The following is a 25,533-nucleotide window of genomic DNA, read 5'->3' on the forward strand; positions in this document are numbered from 1 at the left end:
CAGCTGTACTGAATTATGCAACAAGCTGCCAAGACGATGAATTTTTCCTCAAGGGAAGTTGTTAGTTGCAATGGAAAAAAAAAATAAAATAAATATATATATACATATATATATAAAAAACTAAAATTAATATAATCCAGTTTTACAGGTTGGGAATTAAAAAAAGAACATGCAGTACTTTAGAACTAGACTAGTTTATTTGCACCCCAGTTTTTATTAAAATTGACTGTATCTGGTATGAAAATAATCCTCCTAAACCCTCTTACAGAGGACTTACAGAGTTAGGCCAATATTCAATTTAGCAGAGCAGGGAGGAGGGGACGACTTAAACATCAACAAAAGGAATTGTACAACCAACAAGTGCGTATAGATCCCACTGAGATGGGATTAGGAATTAGACAAATTAAGTAAACTGATCTCCTTCAGATAAGGCAAATATTAAGATAAAAGAAGCCATCTGTGCAGCTGGAGAACTCAGTTTATCTGCAGCAACAGGTAGGAGAAGGCAGAGCGTGTATTTACAAGTCACATTTGGGCAGCACTGCAGGTTTACAAACACTAAGATGTTATCTACCCTAAAAAAAATGTTGCCATCTAAAAAACAAACAAGATAGGGAGGCTGAGCACGTAACAAGCAATCTGATCTGGAGTGCCACCAGCAGCTGTACAGCTGCCACGAGGATGGCTTTTGCTCTCCCAGCCCAAAGAACAGGCAGCTTTCTGCCAGCTCAGGGAGGTAAATTGGCCAAGGAGGGTCTGAGAGCAGGAAAAAACAAAAAAATAATTAAAAAGGGCCAGAATCATATAATTGGAAATATATTGAAGGTTAAAAATGATAAGAATTGCCATCTTGCCAGGACAGCAAGCTGTCCAACTGCACATCACTGACCCCACAGCTGCCAGCAGTCACCTAACCCTCCCCTGATGTGTTCCCTGCTCAGCTCCTGCCCTGGTTCTGGTGCTCTCAGACCCTGCACTGAGCCATCAGGACGTGCCAACGTAGCTGCTGTGGCACCATCACACTTCATACACATGGCTTCAGTCCTCCCACTTCTAATGCTGCTAGCACTAGACAAATTGAAGAGAAAAAAAACAAACAAACAAAAAAGTGAACAGAACCATTATTTAAAACTGTCAATACTCCCCAGGCCACCTGCCAATGAATCACAAATCACAGAATCATAGAATGGTTTGGGTTGGGAGGGACCTTAAAGCTCATCCAGTCCCAACCCCCCTGCCAGCAGCAGGGACACCTTCCACTAGACCAGGTTGCTCAAAGCCTCATCCAACCTGGCCGAGAACACTTCCAGTGATGGTTCATCTACAACTTCCTTGGGCAACCTAGATTTATGAGAACACAGTAAAGGACCCATTAGCAGGGAAAGCAGAGTAGTGTACAGGTTTTTATGGGTTTTATTTTGCTTGGGTTGTGTTTTGGGTTTGTTTTTTGTTTTTTTTAAACCAGATGCAAGGATGCCCAGGCCCAGTAGTACAACCACTCTGCTTGAAAACAAATGTGCTGGTCACTGAAGAGGCAGGGGCTTATCTCGGACCCAACCAGTTGTATCAAGGGGACATGAACATGTGCACAGTGAACACCGATCACTTCAGCCTTTGATGTTTAAGGGCTCTGCTACAACAAACCATGGGGTTTGCAGCAATTTCTGTTTGGCCAGAGTCAGACCTCCACTAGACTCCAGCACCAACACCTGCAGGGGACAACAATAATTAAAACCTCATCAAATGAAATGGAAAATATTTCTTACCAGTATTTCTTTTCAAGTGTAGGGTGAGATTCACTGTTACCCCTATCTCCATACTTTAAAATTTTTGGTTCAGTTCTTTCCATTTTTGAAGTTAAGTACCCACCAGTTGCCTAATGTCTCTCTGTTCCCACCCTCCTCCCACCCTCCTGGATTAAGTTACAGCTAGCTACTCACCCAGCTGCTCTTCTATTCTAGATGCAGGCTTATCTGGCAGCATAACCTACTCCCAATCAAGAACGTTGCCACAGTTCAAAATGCATGTCATGCAGGGGTGACAATGACAAACACCACCCTGCAGTCTCTCTGCACTGTCCACTATCCCAAAAAGACACTGCATGAATATTCCATATTGCAAAGCTACAGATAAAAGGGATGAAAGCAAAGAAAAGCAGATGTCCAGCTCCCCTGTCTTGAAGGCTGGAAAAGAAAGAGATCTTGCATAGCTCGTGTTAAGCCTCAGATAAGCATCACTGCTGTGTGATCAAAGATCTCAGGAGACAACACAAGCAGCACGGACACACATTCTGGTCTATGTGCTAAAGCAGCAGAACCAACTGGCCTCTACGTGTGACTTCTGAGGTGACATTCCCTTTCTTCACCAATTGCTACACACCATCGCTTTTTATCACTTTCCAGTTCAACATCTGCTGAGAAGGGGAGTTTGATACCAAACCAGTGAAGATTCCATGTGGCTTGTAGCAAGGCTCCAAGATGACATCCTTCGTTACAGCCAACAACCTGGACAAAGTGCTAGATGGAGGAGAAGGCTACTTCCAACAATATCAACCACGTTCACTATCAACAGCCCAAACCTTCGCCATTTCAGAGCAGAGCCAAAAGGATTTCTGTGACTCTTCTTTCCAACCTCAAAACTTAAGAAAGTATTCTGCTTCCACTCACACAGAAATTTCAGAGGGTACAAGGCCGGTTGCAGAGGAGGAGGGTGGGATTTTGAAGATGGAAACAGCCACAAGGCAGATGAAAGTTGTGGGGGCTTTTTAAACTATGCTTAATTTTCCCAGATTAGGATATCTGTTCATCACCAAACATTGTCTATCCTGCTGTCAAAATGCAGGGAAGAGATGGAATTGTTTGACAGTTCCCTTTGGAAAAAAGCTCCAATGTCTTCAGAGGCACAAACTTCTTAAATCCCTAAAATTACAATGATACTGTTTACTAAGCAAGAAAACAAGAAGATAAAAAAGCCACACGAAATGTGTAAACACTCTTCTCCTCATCTTTCTCCTCCAGGTTTTTCACTATCAACTCAAAGTATGAGATTATTGAAAATACTTGCAGGCAAGGCTCAGAAGACACAAGATCAAGACATACAAATCAAATTCACTGCTCTTCTCATTTATTCCAGATTTAAATCTTTTCTTAGCACACTGACTTTCTCCATGGGTTTCCTTCATGTTCCAGGAGCAGAGGAGAGGAGGAAACTATCAGTGCTAAGGCATCTAAACAACAGACAGGGCATGCTGCAAAAAATCAAAGTCTGAAGTTGAAGAACACGGTCTTGAAAGCCAATATCCTGTGGGGATCTCAGTTTACAGAGCTCATGAAATCAGCCAGCTGGATCTATGCTGAGATACCTTGGGGAAATACAGAGAAAATCCAATGGATAAAGAAAGGAAACTATGGGACTGAGGAAAGAAAAAAACTCAAGAGAAACAAGGAATAGTACCGTAGCTTAAAGAGAAGGTGAAATGTCACCTTTCGTGGAAAAACACACACATTTGGGTATGTGGAAAAGCCCAGTGACAAAAGTATGTCACCTCCAAAACTTTCTGCATCACAGTGACAAGAGGAAAAAATAAATAATAATAAAAAGAAGTGATTCATCATTGGAAGGCAAAGCTCAAATCCTCCAAAAAACCAATCCCAAATTCGCTTCTCTCAAGAAATGGCTAAATAAGCTAAGAGTTGTTAAAAATCAGCATATTTAGGAATGCCCTAAGGCATCTAAGCTAACATGACCTAATGCCACGTTGAGTACAAAACAAGTGCTGCACTTTTAACGGGTTTTCAGAGCTCATACGCTCCATATCTGAAAATTAACGTCTTGCCCAAGCGAGGTGTTAAAAAAATAACATTCACAGAACATTCACACCCCCGTGATTCCTCTGGCGTGCTTCATACGGAGGCACATCAGCTGTTTTTCAGCAGCTTTAGACAGATTCTTAATGTCATGTTTTCTCCTTTGTAAATCACTTTCATCTACTCCTAGTCAATAGTCTCAATGTAGATTAATATAACCTAATATAACAGAAATTTTCCTATCAAGTACTGTCAAATCAAAATACAACTGTGTTGTATCTTCCAGAGAAGGAAGGAAGGAGAGGAGAGAAGTTAAGCTGCAAGCACCATGAATTCCCTGAGATCTTTCACCTGAGAGAGGGTATCTTACGAATCCCACCACACAACAGTCCTGGTTTGCAGTTTTCTCCAAAACAATAGTTTTTGAGGTTTAGGGTTTGTTTTTTTGGTTTCTTTTGGGTTTTTTTTTTAACCTGGCTCATAAACTAGATAACAGAGATAGGATGTGCTAAACGTGGGAGAAAATAAACTAGTCTCAACTTGTCAGACAGGAAGGCAAAAAGGAAGGCTCTCCAAAACAACAGACCTATACCAAGATGACCCACTGTACATTAATATCTTCCTCCAAGACATGATTTTTTTCATCTCTGTTCTTCCACGAGCCCCTAAAGGAACTGACTATAAAGGAAAAGGGAACAAGGCAAGGAAGAGAAGGATTTACATCCAACTGTCAGTAACCTAACACAGCCAAGTACAGTAACTTGCTATTCTTTCAAGTCACCCTAAAAATAGGTAAATTCTTTCTTTCCAAAGAAAACCAATGGCCACCTCCCCCAAATCTGCCACCTCCTTACTGTGCTGGGAGATAAAAATAACTCTCCCTGGGTTTCTATTAAGTTAGAACTGAAGGGGCCTTTATCTCACAACCCCTGCTCAGTCCTCTGACCTGTCCGAAGCGCTTATCACTCCTGCAGCCCTCGATTACGTTGCCCGGCTACTTTAAACGTTAAACACAGTCCTGGGCTTTATGACAAGAGCCAAAAGGTGGCCAGGAGTGGAAACAGGGCATCAGCCAATGACAGACAACTAAACCCACAATATTACGGGCTCTGAGATCACTGGATCCTAAAATAAACACGCTACAAGTATTGTAACACTTGTCACAAGACATATTTCTAACTGTTCCTTTACAACCACCGTTTCACTGTTTGATGACCCAACAGGTGGAGGGCTTAGCTGTTCTGAATACTGAGATGTATCCCAGCCTGACAGGTTTTTATTTTGCTAAAAGCAGACAGACAGACATACACACACCCCCCACACACAAGCTCCACAATCACAATGGAGAACTCTCAAGTTCAGAATCATTCCAGCAGCTTCAACAATTGTTATTTATTGCCCTCCTCCCCCTCAAAATATGCAGATTTTTTTAATTATTATTATTTATTTTCTATAGGCCTTTCACTTACCTCTCCCATAGCCCGGCCTTCCAGAGCAAGCGCTTGAAAATCATGATTCAGTTCATCCATGGAACGCACCTATTTATAGATGGGCAAGAAAAACACATGAGGAAATGCTTGTATTTTTCTTAATAATAAACATAAGTTTATAGCATTTTTTTCTGATACAGACTGAGAGCTACATTCCATCTTACAGCATATAACAAGGTTACCGAGCTCCAAAAGATGACTTACCTTTAAGACTCCCAGAAGCTACAACGTTGATAGTGTTAGATTTATACACGCACAAAAATGGTAAAAACTAGCAATTACTTTTAAGACACATAAAGTCTAATGCAAGTGCCTTTGCTAAGTGTATTGCAGAGACTAATACTGCACAGAGCTGCATGGTTTCAAGTGAGGGAGTCGATGCATAAGCAAGTGAGTTGGCATCATTTCCTTTCAGGTGAAAATCAAGTAAAGACTCATATAAAACAGGCAGATTTATATTCAAGTTACATTGATATGAAAAACACAAGGGTAAAAAGAAAAAGCAAATTAAATTAAATAACACCATTTGAAATGGGAGACAGGGGATGAAGAAAGGAGAACAAGCAATGCCTGAAGATCAGTTGCCAATTTTAGCTACTGTACCCACAACAACGTCTCAAAGTGGAAACCCAGAAACACAAACTGGGGTGCAAAACACCTCAAAAAATTCCCGCTGAGGTCTGGCCCTTCCCTCATTCCCAAGAGGTTGCCACACAGCTCCAGGGCTACGCCGGGGGTCCCAAGAGTTGCCAGCAAAGCACCCAAGGGAAAGGGTGAAGTGGTCCTTCCAGATTCACCCAGCGCAGAGCTTGGGTGCTGCAGGAGCCAGGGGACAACCCCAGGAGGTGACACTGGCCTTGGGACACAGGCAGGACCTGTAGCTAGACACTGACTTGGGGAGCTGTGCCATTTTCTGCTTCTGCTTTGCATCATGATTGGATGAAAACTGATTCAATTAGAACGTTAAAAAGCAGCAATTTCAAGCTGTTAGCAAGGTAAGCCGGGTATGTTGAAAATGCAAGAACACACTTCTGATTTTCACTCCCAAATCTCATCCAGGCAAACCCTGACAGATGCAGCCACTGAGCAGAAGCAAATTCAAAATCCCCAACTATGGACTTGAGGACAAAGCACAGAAGTTCAACCACGTGCTAGGATTTGGACTGAGTGATTGCCCTCCTCAGATAACACACCTGTATCAAAGCAGCGCTTATTACAACAGCAACAAACACTTGGGATGGCACATAAATGATGCTACACACACCCTACTCCATGTTTACGTAATCCCTACAACCCAGCAGATCCGATACACCTTTCTGCTAGAGCAGTTTGTACCACAGTTCTTCAGGAGTAACCCCCACGCTGTACACACCGCAGTCCTTACGGGCTCTCTTTAATACAGTGTTTCCTGGTGTCACCGCTGAAGACACAGCGGGTGATTTGGACACAGTCTCCTCCAGGCCAAGGGAAGGAGCCCAGTAATACCTGGCAGGTGATTTATAGGACCAAAAAAACCCCAAAAAACCAACAGTTTACCCACTTACCCTGCCAGTGAGCAGTGCTGTAAGCAGCTACACCATGTTCACTGACCTTAACCCTGACTTCTGATAACTCATGCCACTATTTCCAGAAGAACCAAGTGAAGACTTTATTGTGACTACAAGTCAATAAATACAATATTTATTTTATTTCTATTTTAAGACAAGATTCAATAGACCTCATCTGAAAATATCAGATATATATTCTTTTAAGTACAATATCAGCACCACAGATAACCTCCAGAAGTCCCCTCCAGTTTGAATTCTACCACCTTGTGACAATACTACTTTGCAAAAGATTAGTAACATATTAAATTATCTAACGCATATTTATGTAATTTGCAAATCCTCAGTGGCCAGTCACTTGGAATCACAGTTTAAAAATAAGGTATCCTCTTACTACTGTATCTCAGCACAAAGTTATTTTCAGTTACTCCTCAGTCTTGCCACCTTTTGCAGTGACACTTATCACATCAACCATGAACACAGAGTGAAAACAGGACTCCACCTCCCAGAAACTACAGCACCAGGAAACACCAAAGACTCTCCTTTACAGTTAACTCCACCAGTGAAGATTTCTTGCTTGTCTCATGTGAGACAGAAGTTAATAAAACCAAATTCTTCCATGAAGCATTTCAAGTTGAACTCATGCAAAGTGCTGCGACCCCCAGACATGCTAAGCCACAAAAGCTGAACAGCAGCTAATTATTATTTCAGTGAGACACCTGAGGAATTGAGAAGCTATACAAAGAGATTCGTTAGGTGATGATGTTCATGACTCTCACTGCTAAAGCAACGTCCCAGCAAACCACTGATCCAGGACTTGCAGTGCTGTGGGAAGCGCAAGCACAGAGACAGAGGCTGCTTCAGCGCGTGTCCTCCAGCTCGGTCAAACAAATCAGCTCCCAAAGGCAGACGTTGTGCTACGGACTCTCAAACCAAAGCTGCGAGAAAGACAGAATTGTGACGTTCCTAGCATAAATCAAATGGATATTAAGAGACATCTGTGTTTTGTTTTGGTGTTATCCCAGCCCTAGGAACTCCCCTTGCACTAACATCCCTGGTGAAAGCCCCGTGCACAACACGCTGGCAGTTTCCAAACAAGAATGAAGTCTCAGCCCCTTCCTCATGTACTTCAGCACGTTACGTGGTCATCCTCACTCCACCAAACATTTTTTTAAATGCCAGAATGACTTATTTTATTTCTTCACATTAGATGCAAGAACATTTTCACAGATGTTCAAGCATTTGGCGTGAGTAGAAAAACGTGTCATCATAGAATCATAGAATGGTTTGGGTTGGAAGGGACCTTAAAGCTCATCCAGTCCCAACCCCCCTGCCAGCAGCAGGGACACCTTCCACTAGACCAGGTTGCTCAAAGCCTCATCCAACCTGGCCTTCAACACTTCCAGGGAAGGGGCATCCACAACTTCCTTGGGCAACCTGTTCCAGTGTCTGACCACCCTCACAGTGAAGAACTTCTTCCTAATATCTCATCTAAACCTCCCCTCTTTCAATTTAAACCCATTTCCCCTTGTTCTGTCATTAACTGCCCTTATGAAAAGTCCTTCCACAGCTTTCTTGTAGCCCCTTCAGGTACTGGGAGGCCACTAGAAGGTCTCCCCAGAGCCTTCTCTTCTCCAGGCTGAACAGCCCCAACTCTCTCAGCCTGTCCTCACAGCAGAGCTGCTCCAGCCCTCGCATCATCCTGGTGGCCTCCTCTGGACTTGTTCTAACTGCTCCAGGTCATCTTGTTAAACCAATTACAGCAGCACAAATACACGATTTACAGCCATGTGTGAAGCCGTGCCCCGTGCTGGCCTGCATTCTTGGTGGAGAAGTCTTGTAGATGGGCTGTGGATCCCAGCAAAACCAGGACAAGAAGCTAGAGCTGGTGTAACTACTGACAACGACATCATCTCCAACACGGTCAAAGCTTTCAATGCAAGTTCATCATCCTCCACCAGAAACCATAACAACTTAGCAACTCCCGTTCCTCTAGGAGTCCAGTAAGCACAGACAGCTCTCCTCAGTGCCGACCCTTTGTGTTTCCAACATGGAAAAGCATGTTTGTCTTCAAACGACACCATGAGAGGTGATTACTACTGAGGTGACAGAGAGACCAAGATAAGAAAAGTGGTAAAAGGCTAAAAGCAGGATAAACATGAGAGCAAAGAGCACTCCAGCTGCTTCAGACCCAGGTGGTTTAACCACACACCTAACAGGGCACTATTATTTTCACTCCTCTCTTAAGGGTCTGAAGGAAGCTGTCCTTCAAATATGGCTTAGGCTGCAAATTGCCATCCTAACGTCCCTGTTAAATCACACACAGCAGAAACCAGCTGCCTCCATCTCCTTCACAAACATACTTCACCCCAGTCACTATCAAGAGTAGAAAAAAATAATACTGGCTTCTCTTATCTGCTATCAGATGTCTGGTAACAGAAAAAATTATTCAACACATATTTCAATGACACCCCTAATCAACTCTCTTTCATCAATCCTAACAATTATAGATAAAAACATTCTCTAAATCAGGTCTCTGTGCCTGACTTTCGGGCCCCATATGCTCAAACTGTACATAATCACCAGTTCTGAGGCACTTCCAGTCACACAGTTCCTTTCTCTCCAGTGATTATCCTGTCTGCTTGTTTGTAACACAGGCTAATTTATGATTCAGTTTTCAAAGCCTGTACTCAAAAGGTCCTCTTCTCATTTTCCCACTTCTATAATACTAAATAGCAACAGTTCTTCAGCTCATTTTCTTACGTGGTATGTACAGATATCACAGGGCTCCTTCATTTCCCTCTGCAAAAAGAACAAATTGCTTCTGAAACTGCTGGAGAGAGTCAAGCACAGAGCCACCAAGATGATGAAGGGAGTGGAGCATCTCCCTGCTGAGGAAAGGCTGAGGGAGCTGGGGCTCTTTAGCTTGGAGAAGAGGAGACTGAGGGGTGACCTCATTAATGTTTATAAATATGTAAAGGGTGAATGTCAGGAGGATGGAGCCAGGCTCTTCTCAGTGATGCCCAATGGTAGGACAAGGGGCAATGGGTGTGAGCTGGAACACAGGAGGTTCTGCTTCAACTTGAGAAGAAACTTCTTTCCAGTGAGGGTGACAGAGCCCTGGGACAGGCTGCCCAGGGAGGGGGTGGAGTCTCCTTCTCTGGAGACATTCAAGACCCGCCTGGACACCTTCCTGTGTGATCTCATTTAGGTTCCTGCTCTGGCAGGGGGACTGGACGGGATGATCTTTCGAGGTCCCTTCCAATCCCTGACATTCTGTGATTCTGTGATTGCTACTGAATGAGAGTCACAAAGCAATTTCATTGCACAAGAACATCCCTCCCCTTCTCATGAAACGCTGTGTATGCACTCAGGAATTATGTAAATTCACCCAAATTGATGAGAATCTCATTCAAGAGGAGTAATTTCCACGCACACTAATATATGAATGTGTGTCACTATAACACACTCCACTCCACCGACTTATAAATAATTCCCTGCCTGCATGGCGGGAGCGCATATCCCACAGCAGATTCACCCAGTGCACTTGACTATGAGCCACGCTGAGAAATTGGAGTAAACCCACCAGATTGAGATTAGATTAGATTAGATCTGAGGAAAAACTTCTTCACCAAAAGGCTGGTCAAGCATTGGAACAAGCTGCCCAGGGAGGTGGTGGAGGCACCTTTCCTGGAGGGATTTAACAGACGAGGTGCTCAGGGACATGGTTTAGAGGTGGGATTGGCAGTGTTGGGTTTATGGTTGGACTTGGTGATCTTAAAGGTCTTTTCAAGCCACTACAATTCTGTGATTTCTAAAAAGATTGCTTCCCTTCGCCGAGCCTGCAGTCAATTCAGTCTCTCAAAAGCCCTCTTAACCAATTTTCACCTTTGCTCTGAAAAACACGCTTTATCGCACGTCGAGAGACGGATGAATTACACAGTCACTCTGGGTCAGACCTCCACATTTTATTTGCAGTCTCCTGAATACAAACCCTTGGCCTGATACATGCTGAGGCTCCAGAGACCTTTCCAAGTTTCAATAGCAGATGCTCGCTGCCTGTTTTCGAGAGGACGAGACAAAAGACAGAATCCTTTCTGCTCTCACCTGCTGCAGATTGCAACAACGCTCACCAATTTCTCTCCAGGTCAATGGCCACTTTCAAACTCTCCCACCACAGCACAAGAGCTTCTCGACAGCTCTGCACTCAACGTTAACACACTGTGGATTTTCCAGCCCCTCAAGCAGTGCATAGCTCATTTATACCATGCAGCCATCTTACACAGGACAATTACACCTATTTCTTTTTTTAAATAAGATCAGAGGACCTCACCATTGCAAAACTTAATGACAGCACCTCGGAAGCAACTACTTTTCTGGTCCCAAAGCTACTCAGACGCTGGTCCTTTTCCGTATCTGGAATACTTTTGAATTTATAGAGCTATACCAGAAATACAAAGGCAATATTCCAGCAGCTAAAGATGTTCTATGTGCTGGTACCATTTGGTACTGGACCTGCTGCTCACCTACCACAGCACAAATCCAAGCAAGGCACTCTTCCCTGCCTCTGGGCCCCCTCGAAATACACTCTGGCACAGATAGAGCCACTGTTTCGATGTTCCTGAAGTTTTTTTTTCTAATAGAAGAGAAAAGCAGTCTCAGGCAATCATCCCAAACAGAATCATAGTGGTTGGAAAAGACCTTTAAGATCACCAAGTCCAACCATAAACCCAACACTGCCAATTCTACCTCTAAACCATGTCCCTGAGCACCTCATCTGCCTGTCTGTTAAATCCCTCCAGGGAAGGTGACTCCAGAACCTCCCCGGGCAGCCTGTTCCAGTGCTTGACCACCCTCTCAGTGAAGAAGTCTTTCCTCATATCCAATCTGAACCTCCCCTGGTGCAACTTGAGGCCGTTTCCTCTCATTCTATCACTTGCTACCTGGGAGAAGAGACCCAAGGGTCTGAACCATCCATGAGACAGGAGGGAAGAACTGACAGAGACCAGGACCAAATCTCTTCAGTTCCACCTCTAACAAGCCATCCCAAAAGAGGGTTTGATGTCCCCAGAGCTAAACACCTGCAAGGCAGCAAAGGACGAGGAGGGAAACCTGGGGAAGCCCCAGTGTGCCCACAGAAAGAAGCAACAAAGCCAAGCACCCGACAGGACACCCGGTACTGAGAACTCGGGTTCATTTTAACTGAGCAAACAACAAGGCCCAGAGGGCTAAATGGCACTTGTCAAAAGGAATTCTGCAGTCAGTTAAATTAACAGGAACTGGGGCCCCAAACTGTCCTTACAATTACTAAATAGGGATTTGAAGGACCTAACAAATTAACATGAGAGCAACAGTATATTTACCTTTCGGATTTTTCCTGTACTGTATTTTTTTTATTCTACAATAATCCGAGGGGTTTTTCCCAAACCGATAGCTGCCAGCAAAGCAGCTGAATTGCAATTTTAAGTAAATATTAATGTCAACAATCAGTGTTAATACCACACCTTATATTAAGCAAATATGGTTGCTAATATGACCTTTACATATAAATTCAAAGTGTAATACTGTATCACGTTACATGGGCTGCAGATACCTCAGGGGATTGGACACTAGCCTTATACACTAAGGAATCCTCATTTATGTAGAATTCATATTCACCTACACAGACACACAGTAAAACTATCAAAGGCTAAATTTCACTCTTAATCATAAAGGATTTTTTCTTCTTCCTTATGCAATGATGCTTCCTAGTAAAAGAAAGGACAGGTGGAATTAAACAAAAGAAAAAGTCAAACATACAGGAGGGAAAAAAAAACAACCAAGCAAACAAACAAACTAGAAAGTCCATTGGAGAAAAAAATAACTAGCTGAGAAAAGTTCTAGCTGGTCATCTAAAAAAAACTGTCTCACAGTGCATCATGAAGCCTGAGGGTTTATGATTTTGTATGGCCCCACCTGGAATACTGCGTCCAGTTCTGGAGCCCCCAACATAAGAAAGACATGGACCAGTTAGAACGAGTCCAGAGGAGGCCACCAGGATGACCCGAGGGCTGGAGCAGCTCTGCTGTGAGGACAGGCCCAGAGAGTTGGGGCTGTTCAGCCTGGAGAAGAGAAGGCTCCAGGGAAACCTTCTAGTGGCCTCCCAGTACCTGAAGGGGCTCCAGGAAGGCTGGGGAGGGACTTTTCATAAGGGCAGTTAATGACAAAACAAGGGGAAATGGGTTTAAGCTGAAAGAGGGGAGGTTTAGATTAGATATGAGGAAGAAGTTCTTCACTGTGAGGGTGGTCAGACACTGGAACAGGTTGTCCAAGGAAGTTGTGGATGCCCCTTCCCTGGAAGTGTTGAAGGTCAGGTTGGATGAGGCTTTGAGCAACCTGGTCTAGTGGAAGGTGTCCCTGCTGCTGGCAGGGGGGTTGGGACTGGATGAGCTTTAAGGTCCCTTCCAACCCAAACCATTCCATGATTCTATGATTCCATTCTATGATTTTTATTTTGTTTTTTGACATTGGGTAACATTAACCAGATCAGATATCTGCATTTATTAGTGGTAACAGCGATTGATGAGGGTTTAAACTATCTGTTTCTATTAAGCCAATTATGTTAACAGGGTAACCAAAGCAAACTAGAAGGTTGCTCCTGTAAGCCTCAGCTCTCCTGTTCCTCCATCTGCCCTCTCCCTAACACCGCTCCCCACATGGCCACATTTCAAAAGCTGCCCTTCCCCTTCCCCAGCACTTTCCCACACCAGGATCTCCCCCACCCCCCAGCTGTCCCTCCCTTAGATTAGAACATTTATTCTCCCACTACCCCTCTCCCTCAATTCTACTTCTGACCAGGAGGCAAAAACCCCCCCAGGACAGCATCTGCTAAAACCAAGGTAGGATGGGCACTGCAGAGACAGGATTTTGTGAAGCTGGAACATGTAACTGGCTGCTCTCAAAATGTCTTTGATCTACAGTCAATTACAGGGTTGACTGCAGCCTTTAGTCCTGCCAGCCAAGCAAACCAACTCCTGGGGATCCCACAGACACCACCATAAGGAAATCTGGGAGAAGCACCCTAAACTTCTCTACCATCCTGGCAAACAAAAGCACGGGCAAGGGTCGGGCGCTGGGACCGCAAACCCAGGGGAAGGGCTGGTTCCTCAGTCCTTGCTGATGCTGGCTGAGCTCCCAGTGAGCCTGGATGAAGCCCTCTGACAATTTAAGGTCTGCACAAGCTTGACAGGACCACCTTGCTACAAGACCATCACTTATTTGGCTCTTCTGCTCCTGCAGAATAACACAGGAAATCGTGTCACTGTTATACTTGTCAGGATGGATAAAAATGTCACGATTTCTCAGCTCCTAAGTAGCATTTGTTTGTTTCTGTGAAGAAGACAAGAGATGAGAGATTCCAAGTTCTCCCTGTTTGCACAGGTATATTACGGGTGCTTACCCAGAGCACCTCAAAAGTGTGATTATCACTTGGATATTTACAGGATCACAGACTGGTGGGGTTGGAAGGGACCTCAGGAGATCATCCAGTCCAACCCTCCTGCCAAAGCAGGTTCACCCAGAGCAGGTTACACAGGGAAGTGTCCATGTGAGTTTGAACATCTCCAGAGATGGAGACTCCACACCCTCTCTGGACAGCCTGTCCCAGGGCTCTGGCACCCTCACAGGAAAGAAGTTTTTCCTTAAGTTTGTCTGGAACTTCCAGTGTTCCAGTTTGTGCCCATTGCCCCTTGTCCTGTCACTGGGCACCACCGAGAAGAGCCCGGCCCCATCCATTTGGCCCCCACATTTCAGATATTTATAGACATTGATCAGATCCCCTCTCAGGAGGAATTTTATTTTAAATAAATAAATAAACAAATATTTTTAACTCATGTGCACTCAGCAAGCATGAAGAGCCACATGTCATTTAAAGTTTCTGTCCGTTAGACCTCCACATTTTAGATTTTGCTCAATTTGTAATAGAAAAAAAAAAAAACAAAACCTTTTTATTTTCTAGTAAAACATTCCTCATATAAAGGTCAACATTACCACAAGAACACCAGGACTGAGGTAGTAAGAACAAGAAACATCAAAAACATTCAGGCTGTTGCCTGAATAAAAGATCCTTAGAATGAAGAGGAGATTTTTTTTTTAAAAAAAGGCTGGTTGAACAGCCTACTTTATAACACCTGATTTATACACTCACAAGTTGTTAAAGCTTTTTGAGTTAACAAAAAGTTTACAAATTTCAGATGGAAACAAATGCCTCCTACTCAGCTGTGGGAGACTGTCTGCATTTGTCTTGTTTGAACAGCACACATAGCACATTATTTAAAAAAAATCCACCCTGTGTAGATACACACAGGCATATATTGTGTGTAGGAGAGGGAAAAACAAAGTATTTACCAGCTGACAGTAAGAAAAGCACCGCACACTGTCAACAACAGGCTTGCCACTAGCAGCTAGATCCAGGGTTAAAATATGTTGTTCCATCAACTGATTACAGCACTATTTTTAGTCCTCTCCTGTAACAATAGTCGGTAAAGAAAGAATGTGAAGTCACAAGTATTAGACAGGATTAGGTGGTTTAACTACTATTTTTGTAGTAAAGGATTCATCACTAGAATTGCTCCTACCATTAGCATTTGAAGCAAAAAGCTATTGAAATTGCAGATTGGCTAATGCTTTACGTGGCCTTTAGCCAAGATGATTAATGATTCAGGGGACAGAAATACATGCAAAAAGGCAACCTTTGGGATGGCCCGGCTTACTTACCTAATTATGTTTTTCCTCAGATTTTATTCACTGAAGGAAGTCCTTCATTAATGTGGAATTTAGGTTACTCTACCATGTCTTGGGCACATAGTGTTGGGGTATAAACTTCCAAAATATTGGAAATAAGGAAGAAGTAACCTTAGTTTTTCCACAATGGCAATACCTTGGGAAAACTGTCTTCTGCTTCCCAGATATGTGTGTGGATCAATGTTTTTGTGCCAGCATTCAGGGCTAAACTACGATCTGGCTCGTTTAGCTCCAAGGAAAGTTCTTCCTTTTCACTCCCATCCCTATTATGACCTTCCAAAGTTTAAATTCAGAGGGAAAAAGGTGTAAAGAAGGGACACAGCAACGTCTCATGCCAGTGCCAAGCTCAGTACTTTAGTCAGAAACAGGTATCATAGAATCATAGAATGGTCTGGGTTGTAAGGGACCTTAAAGCTCATCCAGTCCCAACCCCCCTGCCAGCAGCAGGGACACCTTCCACTAGACCAGGTTGCTCAAAGCATCATCCAACCTGGCCTTCAACACTGCCAGGGAGGAGCAGCCACAGCTTCTCTGGGCAACCTGTTCCAGTGTCTCACCACCCTCACAGTGAAGAACTTCTTCCTAATACCTAACCTAAACCTCCCCTCTTTCAGCTTAAACCCACTTCCCCTTGTTTTGTGAGAGGCCCCATGCCACACCAACTGTTGGCAGCAAGGCAAAAGGCTCATTTGAGGGTTTAATAACAGTCTGAGTTTCACCCCAGCGCAGAATCAAGATCTGAAGCACAGCTTCAGTACAGGGTAAGTAGCACAGCCAGATGCTCCCAATAAAAACAACTGCCCTAGAACGAAAGTTACCCTTCACAAAGGAAGAGGAGAAACACGATATCTGAGAGCAGATCGCTTGTCGGGAGGGGAGCGCAGCATCACAGGATATCCGCACACAAAGGCGAGTCTGTTCATCACAGACCCGGAAGGATCATCCTTCAGAGAAGACAGCTTTAAAATTGTCTCAGCCTACACCTACAAGCAAGTCTTCAGATCACAGAATCACAGCATGTCAGGGATTGGCAGGGACCTCGAAAGATCATCCAGTCCAACCCCCCTGCCAGAGCAGGAACCTAAATGAGATCACACAGGAAGGCGTCCAGGCTGGTCCTGAATGTCTCCAGAGAAGGAGACTCCACACCCTCCCTGGGCAGCCTGTCCCAGGGCTCTGGCACCCTCACTGGAAAGAAGTTTCTTCTCAAGTTTAAGTGGAACCTCCTGTGTTCCAGCTCACACCCATTGCCCCTTGTCCTGCCATTGGGCATCACTGAGAAGAGCCTGGCTCCATCCTCCTGACATTCGCCCTTAACATATTTATAAACATTAATTAGGCAACACTAGATTCAATGCTCTGGAACAGCTCCTTGTTGAGGAGATTTCTGAGCAGTAGTTGAAATTAACTGTGCTGGTTTGCGAGGAAGAGGCTCCGCTGGATGGGTTCAATGGCTCGTGTCCTATATTAAGTTTCATCCCTTTACAAAAATGCTACGAGTATCACAACCTGATCTGCAGAACCACTGATAGGTCACATCAACTCAGCAAACCACAAAAGAGCTGATAAGGGGAAAGCAAACTGGAGAAAGGGGACGAAGAAAACAAGTAGAAGCTCTTCTCTAATAAAACTCCCATTCAAAACACACTTGGGCGCAATATATTAACTAAAAATACTTGAAGGTGTCTTTACGCATCGAAATTTGTACATTCAATAGTGTTGAGATATCTTTGCTCCTCCTGAGCAAGCACCACAGCAAGGAAGCAGCCAACAAAGGCAACACCCCACAGAGAAATCCCAAAGCCAGCACCCCACGTCTCTTGTGCAACCCCAACTCAAGGCAGATTATCTTGCAACTGCCCGACAGGGACAGTAAAACCTGCAGATTTCGAGGAAGAGGATTTTTAAATGGACTTTCTGAAGATTTCAGGTTGGATTTTCTCGCCTGTGCAAGAGAAGGATTTTCCAATACCCAACCTCAAATATGCAACTCAGCCAATCTACTCACGTCCCTTGTATCTCAGGAGGAATTTTCAAAGGGCAATGTAAAGCAGAAAACTAAATTAAATGTTCCAATTCCCCTCTCCACGATACTCCCTTTCCTACAGAGAAATCTCTGCGAAACAGATCAGCCACACTAGACGTTTCATTTCAGCAAGGTATTCTGTTCTACATTATCTGGGTATCAAGTCAGCACAGCCATTTCAGTGTGCTACAAGGAAGTACCCATGAAAATTCAACATATTTTAATGAAACTTACATCAGAAAATGTCTGTTTCCAAGAACAGAGCCACGTGTTCTATCAGGCACGTGATTAACAACTCGCTCTATGCCTCCAACTCTAGCCCAGACAACAAGGCAGATGATTTGGACCACAGCAGCCCTCATACTCTAGGTGTTTTCTACAGGCAGATCAAGAAATCTCTGTCCTGAAGAGTCAATTGTCACTTAAATGGGATCTCACTTCAGAAGAACAAATGCCAGCGCTTCTGCTTCCTTAGCTTCCAGGATCATTTTGAGGACCTTGCTACAAATTAAAGCAAACCCTGGTCACAGTGTCTGCCAACAAACATTGTCAAACAACATCAAATCCAGTCACTTCCAGGGCAGCAAGCAGCATAGTTTGAGTAGCTGTGCTCTAGAACGGCAGCTGCCAGGCAAATTATCTTCTACCTCCACTTGAGTTCGAGTTCCCAGTTAAGAAGCTGTACGGTCACATTGCCAAAAGGCAAAACTGATCATAAAACCCAGTCCCAGCCCTGTTGCTCTCACTATTCTTCACCAACTATATGTGAAAAATTCCCCACATTCAACAAGACATTCCCTATAGAGTTCTATTGTCTCAAATTATTAATTAAACATGCTCTCAAAGAAAGCAAATCCCTAAAATCATTTGCTTCTACTAAGCAACTCCCATATTACCCTAACTGCAATCCAGACAGTCTAAGTATATCCACTCACTGTAATTCAGAAGGGACCACCACCAGAGAAACTCTCTCTCCACTCCACTTCAAGAACAGACAGGCATGCACAAGCCACAGGAGACCCCGGCCAAGAAAACCCGGCCAATTTCCCTAAAAACCTGCTCAGCGTTGATAACTTCTCCCAGCTGAGTATCTCGCCTGTCTCTTCATTCCCCTCAGGAGCAGCAGAAGGCAGTCTGGATTTGGAATGAGATATGGAACCTTTCATAAGCAAGACAAATCCAATCCAGGCCATTACTCATCAGGAGTCACCTCGCATCTCTTCACTCATCTACTTGAAGCGAGGTTGTGATCTCAACTCATTTTTTGCAGGATAAACAGCACACAAACACCCCGGTGCAGCTAACTACCTGCTCAAACAGCCTGAAGAGTCATCGGGCATCGTAGACTAACCACAGCCTAAACCTCTCCAGTATTATTCTTCGAAATACTGATGGACATTGACACTCAGCCTCATCTTGCTGCCTTTTGTGGATAAACAGAGAAGACCACATTTTGCAGTCAAGATGGAAGTGTCCTCCCTGTAAGGTTTGGTAATTAAGTATTTGTAGCTGCAGACAGCTGGAAGTTTGCTTAGGAGTTGGCTACAGGGAGATCTTATAGCGACCTTCCAATACCTGAAGGGGCTACAAGAAAGCTGGGGAAGAACTTTTCATAAGGACAGTTAATGACAAAACAAGGGGAAATGGGTTTAAGCTGAAAGAGGGCAGGTTTAGATTAGATATTAGGAAGAAGTTCTTCACTGTGAGGGTGGTGAGACACTGGAACAGGTTGCCCAGAGAAACTGTAGATGCCTCCTCCCTGGAGGTGTTGAAGGCCAGGTTGGATGAGGCTTTGAGCAACCTGGTCTAGTGGAAAGTGTCCCTGCTGCTGGCAGGGGGGTTGGAACTGGATGAGCTTTAAGGTCCCTTCCAATCCAAACCATTCTATGGTTCAGAGATTCCAATCTAGAAAAAAAAAGTCTGATTTCACCATTACTTCAGTGTCTGCAAGAAAAAAGGAGTTTATAGTATCTGCTATTTGTGTGGATGGTGGATCTTTAATACCTAAACATGCACAATGACAGTAGCATCTTTAATTGCTTATTTTTATAATTATTTCTCCCCTCTCCCTTCTGGATGAGAAGGGAAAAATGTAAAGGGGAGATAAATTTTCTAGGAAAAAAAAATAAAACCAGGCACTGCGTCCAGTTCTGGAGCCCCCAACATAAGAAAGACATGGACCAGTTAGAACGAGTCCAGAGGAGGCCACCAGGATGACCCGAGGGCTGGAGCAGCTCTGCTGTGAGGACAGGCCCAGAGAGTTGGGGCTGTTCAGCCTGGAGAAGAGAAGGCTCCAGGGAGACCTTCTAGTGGCCTCCCAGTACCTGAAGGGGCTACAAGAAAGCTGGGGAAGGACTTTTCCTAAGGGCAGTTAATGACAGAACAAGGGGAAATGGGTTTAAGCTGAAAGCGGGGAGGTTTAGATGAGATATTAGGAAGAAATTCTTCACTGTGAGGGTGGTCAGACACTGGAACAGGTTGCCCAAGGAAGTTGTGGATGCTCCTCCCTGGAAGTGTTGAAGGCCAGGTTGGATGAGGCTTTGAGCAACCTGGTCTAGTGGAAGGTGTCCCTGCTGCTGGCAGGGGGGTTGGGACTGGATGAGCTTTAAGGTCTCTTCCAACCCAAACCATTCTATGATTCTACGATTTTCCTGCTGTTCACAACAAGAGGACACTGTCTACTTCCTTGGGAGCAGAGAAACTGTGAAGTCATCCCTGCTAAAGCCATTCACAGCTCAATTCTCAGTGCTGCTAGTCAAAGTCTGAACAAGTGAACAAGAAGGAACAGTCAGCACAATAAAAAATGAAAAGCAAGGATCCCCTAAATAAGTTCTGACTCACAACACCCATAGCTATTTAGTAACACATGCTGAAATGCCATCATTTGGTAAAACTCACTGGAGTATTATCACCAACAGCCAGAGATAGATGTCTGTCTGCATATGTAACAAAGAAGAAACTGGGAATCAACAATTAAAATAAATCCCTCTACCTTTAATTACAACCTCCCAAGCTCTAGGCAGCCATTAACCTATATTACCCTATAATTATTTTTTCTGAGTTTCCATTATCTTTTAGCTACTGAGTTTCCTAACCAGTCTTCAAGGCAACAAGGCAAGAGCCCTCACTGCATTATCTTTTAAAGGCTAAAATCAAAAATAGTCATGTAAGTGTATTTCTAAGAAACTGAGACTTTGCAGATATTCATAATGATTCCCCATCTCTCTGCACATCCCAGCACTTCCTTACACTTCTATTCTTGCAGGACAAATTCAGTTCTATCCCAGCTAAACCTAAACTGAATTAAATCATTTTGCACACACAGGACTAGTTCTTGCTCCAAGGAATTTATAATTTAAGAAGCAGAGGTAGCCAAAAAGTCCAAAGGAATGGCAGTACTAGGATTACATACATCCTGCCTTCTGCTTCCCATGAGTGAAACCCTGAGGCAAAGAGAGAACAATGGAAAAAAAGAGGCACTGAGAAAGGCTGTGGCAACAAACACACAGATAAACCGGCCCAGCAATCATCGCTGGAGTATACTGGTATCAAAGAGACACACACAGAAAAGGGCTACTGATCCCTCTCAGAGCTGACTTTGAAGAAATTAAACACAAAGATTGGTTTAAAGATGCATACTGAATGCAAAACACCAGGACTGAATGACAAATACATTGCAGCCAATGTAAAAACCACCAGGAAGTAGGAGAGATAAGGTTCCAATGTTAATTATGATTTAGTGGGTATTTCTCGAGCTTCAGATCACAGAACACATGGGGGGAAAACAGAGAAAGCATCACCTAAAACCTTGTGAGCTTAATCCTGCAGGTATATTTTGTCCATACAACCTCAGAAGTGTTCTGCCTCCAAAGCATATACACATTATTTTTTAACAAGTTCATTTAAACTGGTATAAACTAACTAGATTTCTTTTTTTTTCAGGAAGTAGTACAATTACTAGTATCATTTTGTTCAAGAAGTTACTGAAGAAAATCAAGCTGAGGCAAAGCAACACATCTGCTGACATCACAGCAAGTCTCTGTAGGATTCTCTTGTTTCAGTTAAAGTTTGAGTCTGGTGGTTATTAAAGAATGCAGTAAGAAAAGTGCAAATACCAGCACAATGTTTAATGACTGCAGGGTTTGGGTGTCCCCTCCACCCCATCCCTGATGAGTTTTGTTGTCTTTGCTTTCAGGGGTTTTCAGAGAAAGGAAGATGAAAGTGTGAGTTGAAGGAAAAAGAGGACTGAGAATGTTTTGACATTCATTTTAATTCATTAAGTCATCTTTCTACAAAATGTCCAAACAAAAGCAGTCCCTGCCCAAATATCTCCACACTAGACCCCATGACAGTTTTTATTTGAAAAACTTAAAAGCTGAAGCCTTTCAATAAAGAAATTTTTGCTTATTGTTTCTTACACAACTTAAAGCACTTGAAGACCTCTTTCATCCATGTCTACTGAAATAAGTTTTACATTTAGCAACTGAAAACTCAGACAGTTAACAGAGAAATTACTTCTCATTTCAATACAGTTATTTCCTTTAAAGTGATAACTAAATACAATGTTTCCACATAAGGGAATAACTACAATATTCTTCTGGCTGCTTAGTTCATATTGCAGTATTTTATGTGATTTTTTTCTTCCAGAAGACATTAAGAGGGCACTTGGGTTTACTTCTTTGTTGATGTACACACTGACTTCAGTGAGGTTGCAAAATTCACTGCAATGTTTGCTTTTAAATAGTCCGGATGGCAACACATCCCCTGTGGAGGCACAGCAGAGGAACAAGGGCTTTTTCGCTTTTATTTGGGAAAAACAAACCCAAACTAGAGGCAGGAGATATTCCCAATGATTGCAAAAGCTTTGTGTCTGCTCTTCTGATGATATTTGTGGGAATCATTCGACTTAAGTTCTGCTCCCTTAGCAGAGGAAGCAGCACATCTCCTTCTTTGAAGAGTGAGTTACAGGTCACAGACAGAAAAGCCAGAGTGAGTCATGGACTCATTTAACTCGCAAGCACATCTGACAATGCAACTGCTGAAAAGATTTCTAGTAAACACTACTACTGAGACATGGTTTGGCCCACTACCCCTTTCAAATCTTTAAGTCACTAAGCTGTGTTTCTAAAAAGCACTGCTTCATGATATTCTTAAGGCTGTTCTCTCCTCAGTTCAGCTAAGTACATTAATAGCACGTTCCCCTCCCAATTCTAAAAGAAATAAACAAAAACCCACAAAAAAACCCAAACACACACACAAAAAAAAAACCCTCATAAAACAAACATGCAAAGACATCCAGGAAAACACATTAGTAGCAACTTTCAGAAGTGTGTTTCTCAGTATTGGGGCTGGTAAAAGCTGACCCCACATGCATTGGCAGTTTTGTAATACCATTACATAAGAATTATTTAACTACAGCAACAGATCTGAAAAGCAGCAGCAGTCACTGCTACACTGGTTCACACATCCAAAAAAAACCCAATCAATAAAGGGAATGATGAATTTTGCAAACATGCATTTGACTGTCACGGAGAGTGGACTGGGATTTCAACACCCTCCAGAGCAGAAACATTTCAGCTTAGAGCTACCAAGGCACCGCAATCCTGAAAAGAGAAAACAACAAGTAGGACTGTTGCCAATCCAACCGCACAATAACCAGCTTCAGCTTTAAGAAGTGTCATTAAAAGCATCCAGCACAAACCCGCCGCGTTCACATCTTGAGTTTGGAAACATTCAACTTTTTTTTTTTTGTCATTATTTTTATTTTTTTTTTTTACCTGATGTTCTGCATGAATGTTATCCCCAGTAGGCCAGCGATGTTTGCTGTTATTATAGCCGCCTCCACCACTTCCTCCTCCCCCAAGCTGCTCACCATGCTGCCTCTGGAAGAAGTAATCCACCATAGCGTCGTCCTGGGAGCGACCTGCAACTCCTATGGATCCCGGAACAGGACTGGAGTGTGTCCCTGCTGCAAGGGCTTGGTTTGCAGCTGGCTGTTGCTGAGCCTGGGACCCTGTTCCAGATGTCAATACAACAGGCATGTTGGGATTAGCTGTATCTTGAGCGTGCTGTTTCAGGTGGGGGCTGAACGAGTCCTGCCAGAGTACTGCTTTTCTCTTCAAAACACACGCAACGCTCATTCCACCAACACCTACAAGGGGGTGAGGGGAGAGACGGTGAGAAAGAGAGAGAGAAGGAAAAGAAAACATGAAATCCTTACAGCTTCAGCTTTACATATTAAATAACACACCCATCTCGTGACTGGCAGGGAAACATCACGACGCCAAACCCGACTCCTTTTAACACAGTTATTTGTGCCATTAACCTAGCGACTAAAATATCGTATCAAAACGTACGCTAGCCAAAAAAATCTCACATTTTGTGCTGTGAAGTGTTATCAGTATACACAAGATTCATGTAAGGTGCCCATTATGCTGAAATCAGAATAGCAATTTATGTGATGGACAAAACACCAGAGTGCTGTACAGAAAATTGCTAGAAAAAAAGCCCCCAAAAAAGCCAGCGGAACACAAATGACAGCATCAGTGCCTGCCGTGCTTGTTTACACCTGACAAATTACCAGGCAGATCTTCAATCAATACACAAGTCCCACCACATCACCACGTGTTCACTGAAAACAAAACATCAAGGCAACAGTTTGGTTTGGGGTTTTTTTTAAACACAAACTTAAAATACTCAATTTCTGCTTATCCAATTAATTAAGCCCCAAACACAATGTGCACTCTTCCTGCAAACTCAGAAGCTGGGTTCAGTTGTGAGATGGTAAAACACACCCAGCATGTTTGGTGGGAGATTCCCTGGAGAAAGAGCAGCTAACCTCTCAGTGCCTGGGATCTGGGCAGAACCTTCCAGAGCCGGAGCAGCCAGCAGTGCTGGTCCCAATGGCCGTGGCACCAGGGGAAAGCTGAACGAGTCACAAAAACCATCCAACACTGAAAATACCCCAAATGTTTTACACACACCCAAAATCACCTGCGTGCAGCAGGACAACAGGCAGACGGGGCTGACAGCAGCTCACTCATTTACTATCCCCCCTAAATATTTTGATATCATCCCAGCAGCACAGAAACACACAAGTTTGTTATTTTAAGACAATGTCACCAGCTGATCCTGAGAGCAATAAAGACATTACAGGTGTGAGCAGGAAAGGGTTTCCCCCATTAGGTAAAGCTCACAGAGCACACATACAAACTGAATTTGTTTTTAAAGGCATGGTACGGTCAGAATTATTACTTCTTTTAAAAAAAAGATTGCTGGTTTATGACTTCAGTTACCTAAATGCAACACCACAGATATCACAGAGAGGTATAAGGCTGAAATTGGGGCGGGGAAGGGGGGTGTTCAGCCCTTACAAACTCCCACCACAGCTGCATACCAACACCAGAATGCTTTTTACTATTGTACCTTGGTGGCTGTAAACCTTGGCCCTGATCCTGACAGCAGCTCTGAAAGGCAGCTCTGTTTCCTCTCTGCTCATCATAGTAGTTTTGAACAACACTCAACTACTACAAGCAACTTCCAAGAACAATTTTCCAACAGCGGAGAGACAAAGTTGACACACACAAAAAAAAAATCCAAATCCTATCTGTGATAAAACTGACTCAGGTCTGTCCCACTGAGAACAGTGTTAATATTCAGAAGAAAACTACTATAAAAACTGCAGAGAGAAGATTTTAATTGTACCTACGACATGCATTTGTTGACACACACACAAAGAGCCACCATGGCCACGTAAAACTGCTCTGCTGAGGCTTTTTCATACGTTCAAAGACCTTCACAACTTAAACAGCAGCAACATTCAACAGAACCAACTCCCCTGTCTTTCAAAAAGTCTGGAAATCAACACCTCCCCCAAATACTTCATC

General features: G+C 43.5%; 1 protein-coding gene across 1 annotated transcript in view; it reads right to left on the reverse strand.

The window, feature by feature from the left end:
• Positions 1 to 23,787, reverse strand: part of LOC104525776 (pumilio homolog 1) — a gene marked incomplete at its 3' end in the record, with an annotated part of 36,305 nt that extends 12,518 nt beyond the window's left edge. Inside the window, exons 1-2 of the mRNA XM_010169024.1 lie at positions 23,425 to 23,787; positions 5,276 to 5,344 (exon numbers count right to left, since the gene is read on the reverse strand). Of these exons, the coding sequence (XP_010167326.1) occupies positions 5,276 to 5,344; positions 23,425 to 23,787 (432 nt within the window). The remainder of the gene's footprint in view (positions 1 to 5,275; positions 5,345 to 23,424) is intronic.
• Between the last annotated feature and the right edge of the window lie 1,746 nt (positions 23,788 to 25,533).

This window comes from Antrostomus carolinensis, unplaced genomic scaffold (assembly GCF_000700745.2).
Source record: "Antrostomus carolinensis isolate BGI_N321 unplaced genomic scaffold, ASM70074v2 scaffold20795, whole genome shotgun sequence".
Classification (NCBI taxonomy): Eukaryota; Metazoa; Chordata; class Aves; order Caprimulgiformes; family Caprimulgidae; genus Antrostomus; species Antrostomus carolinensis.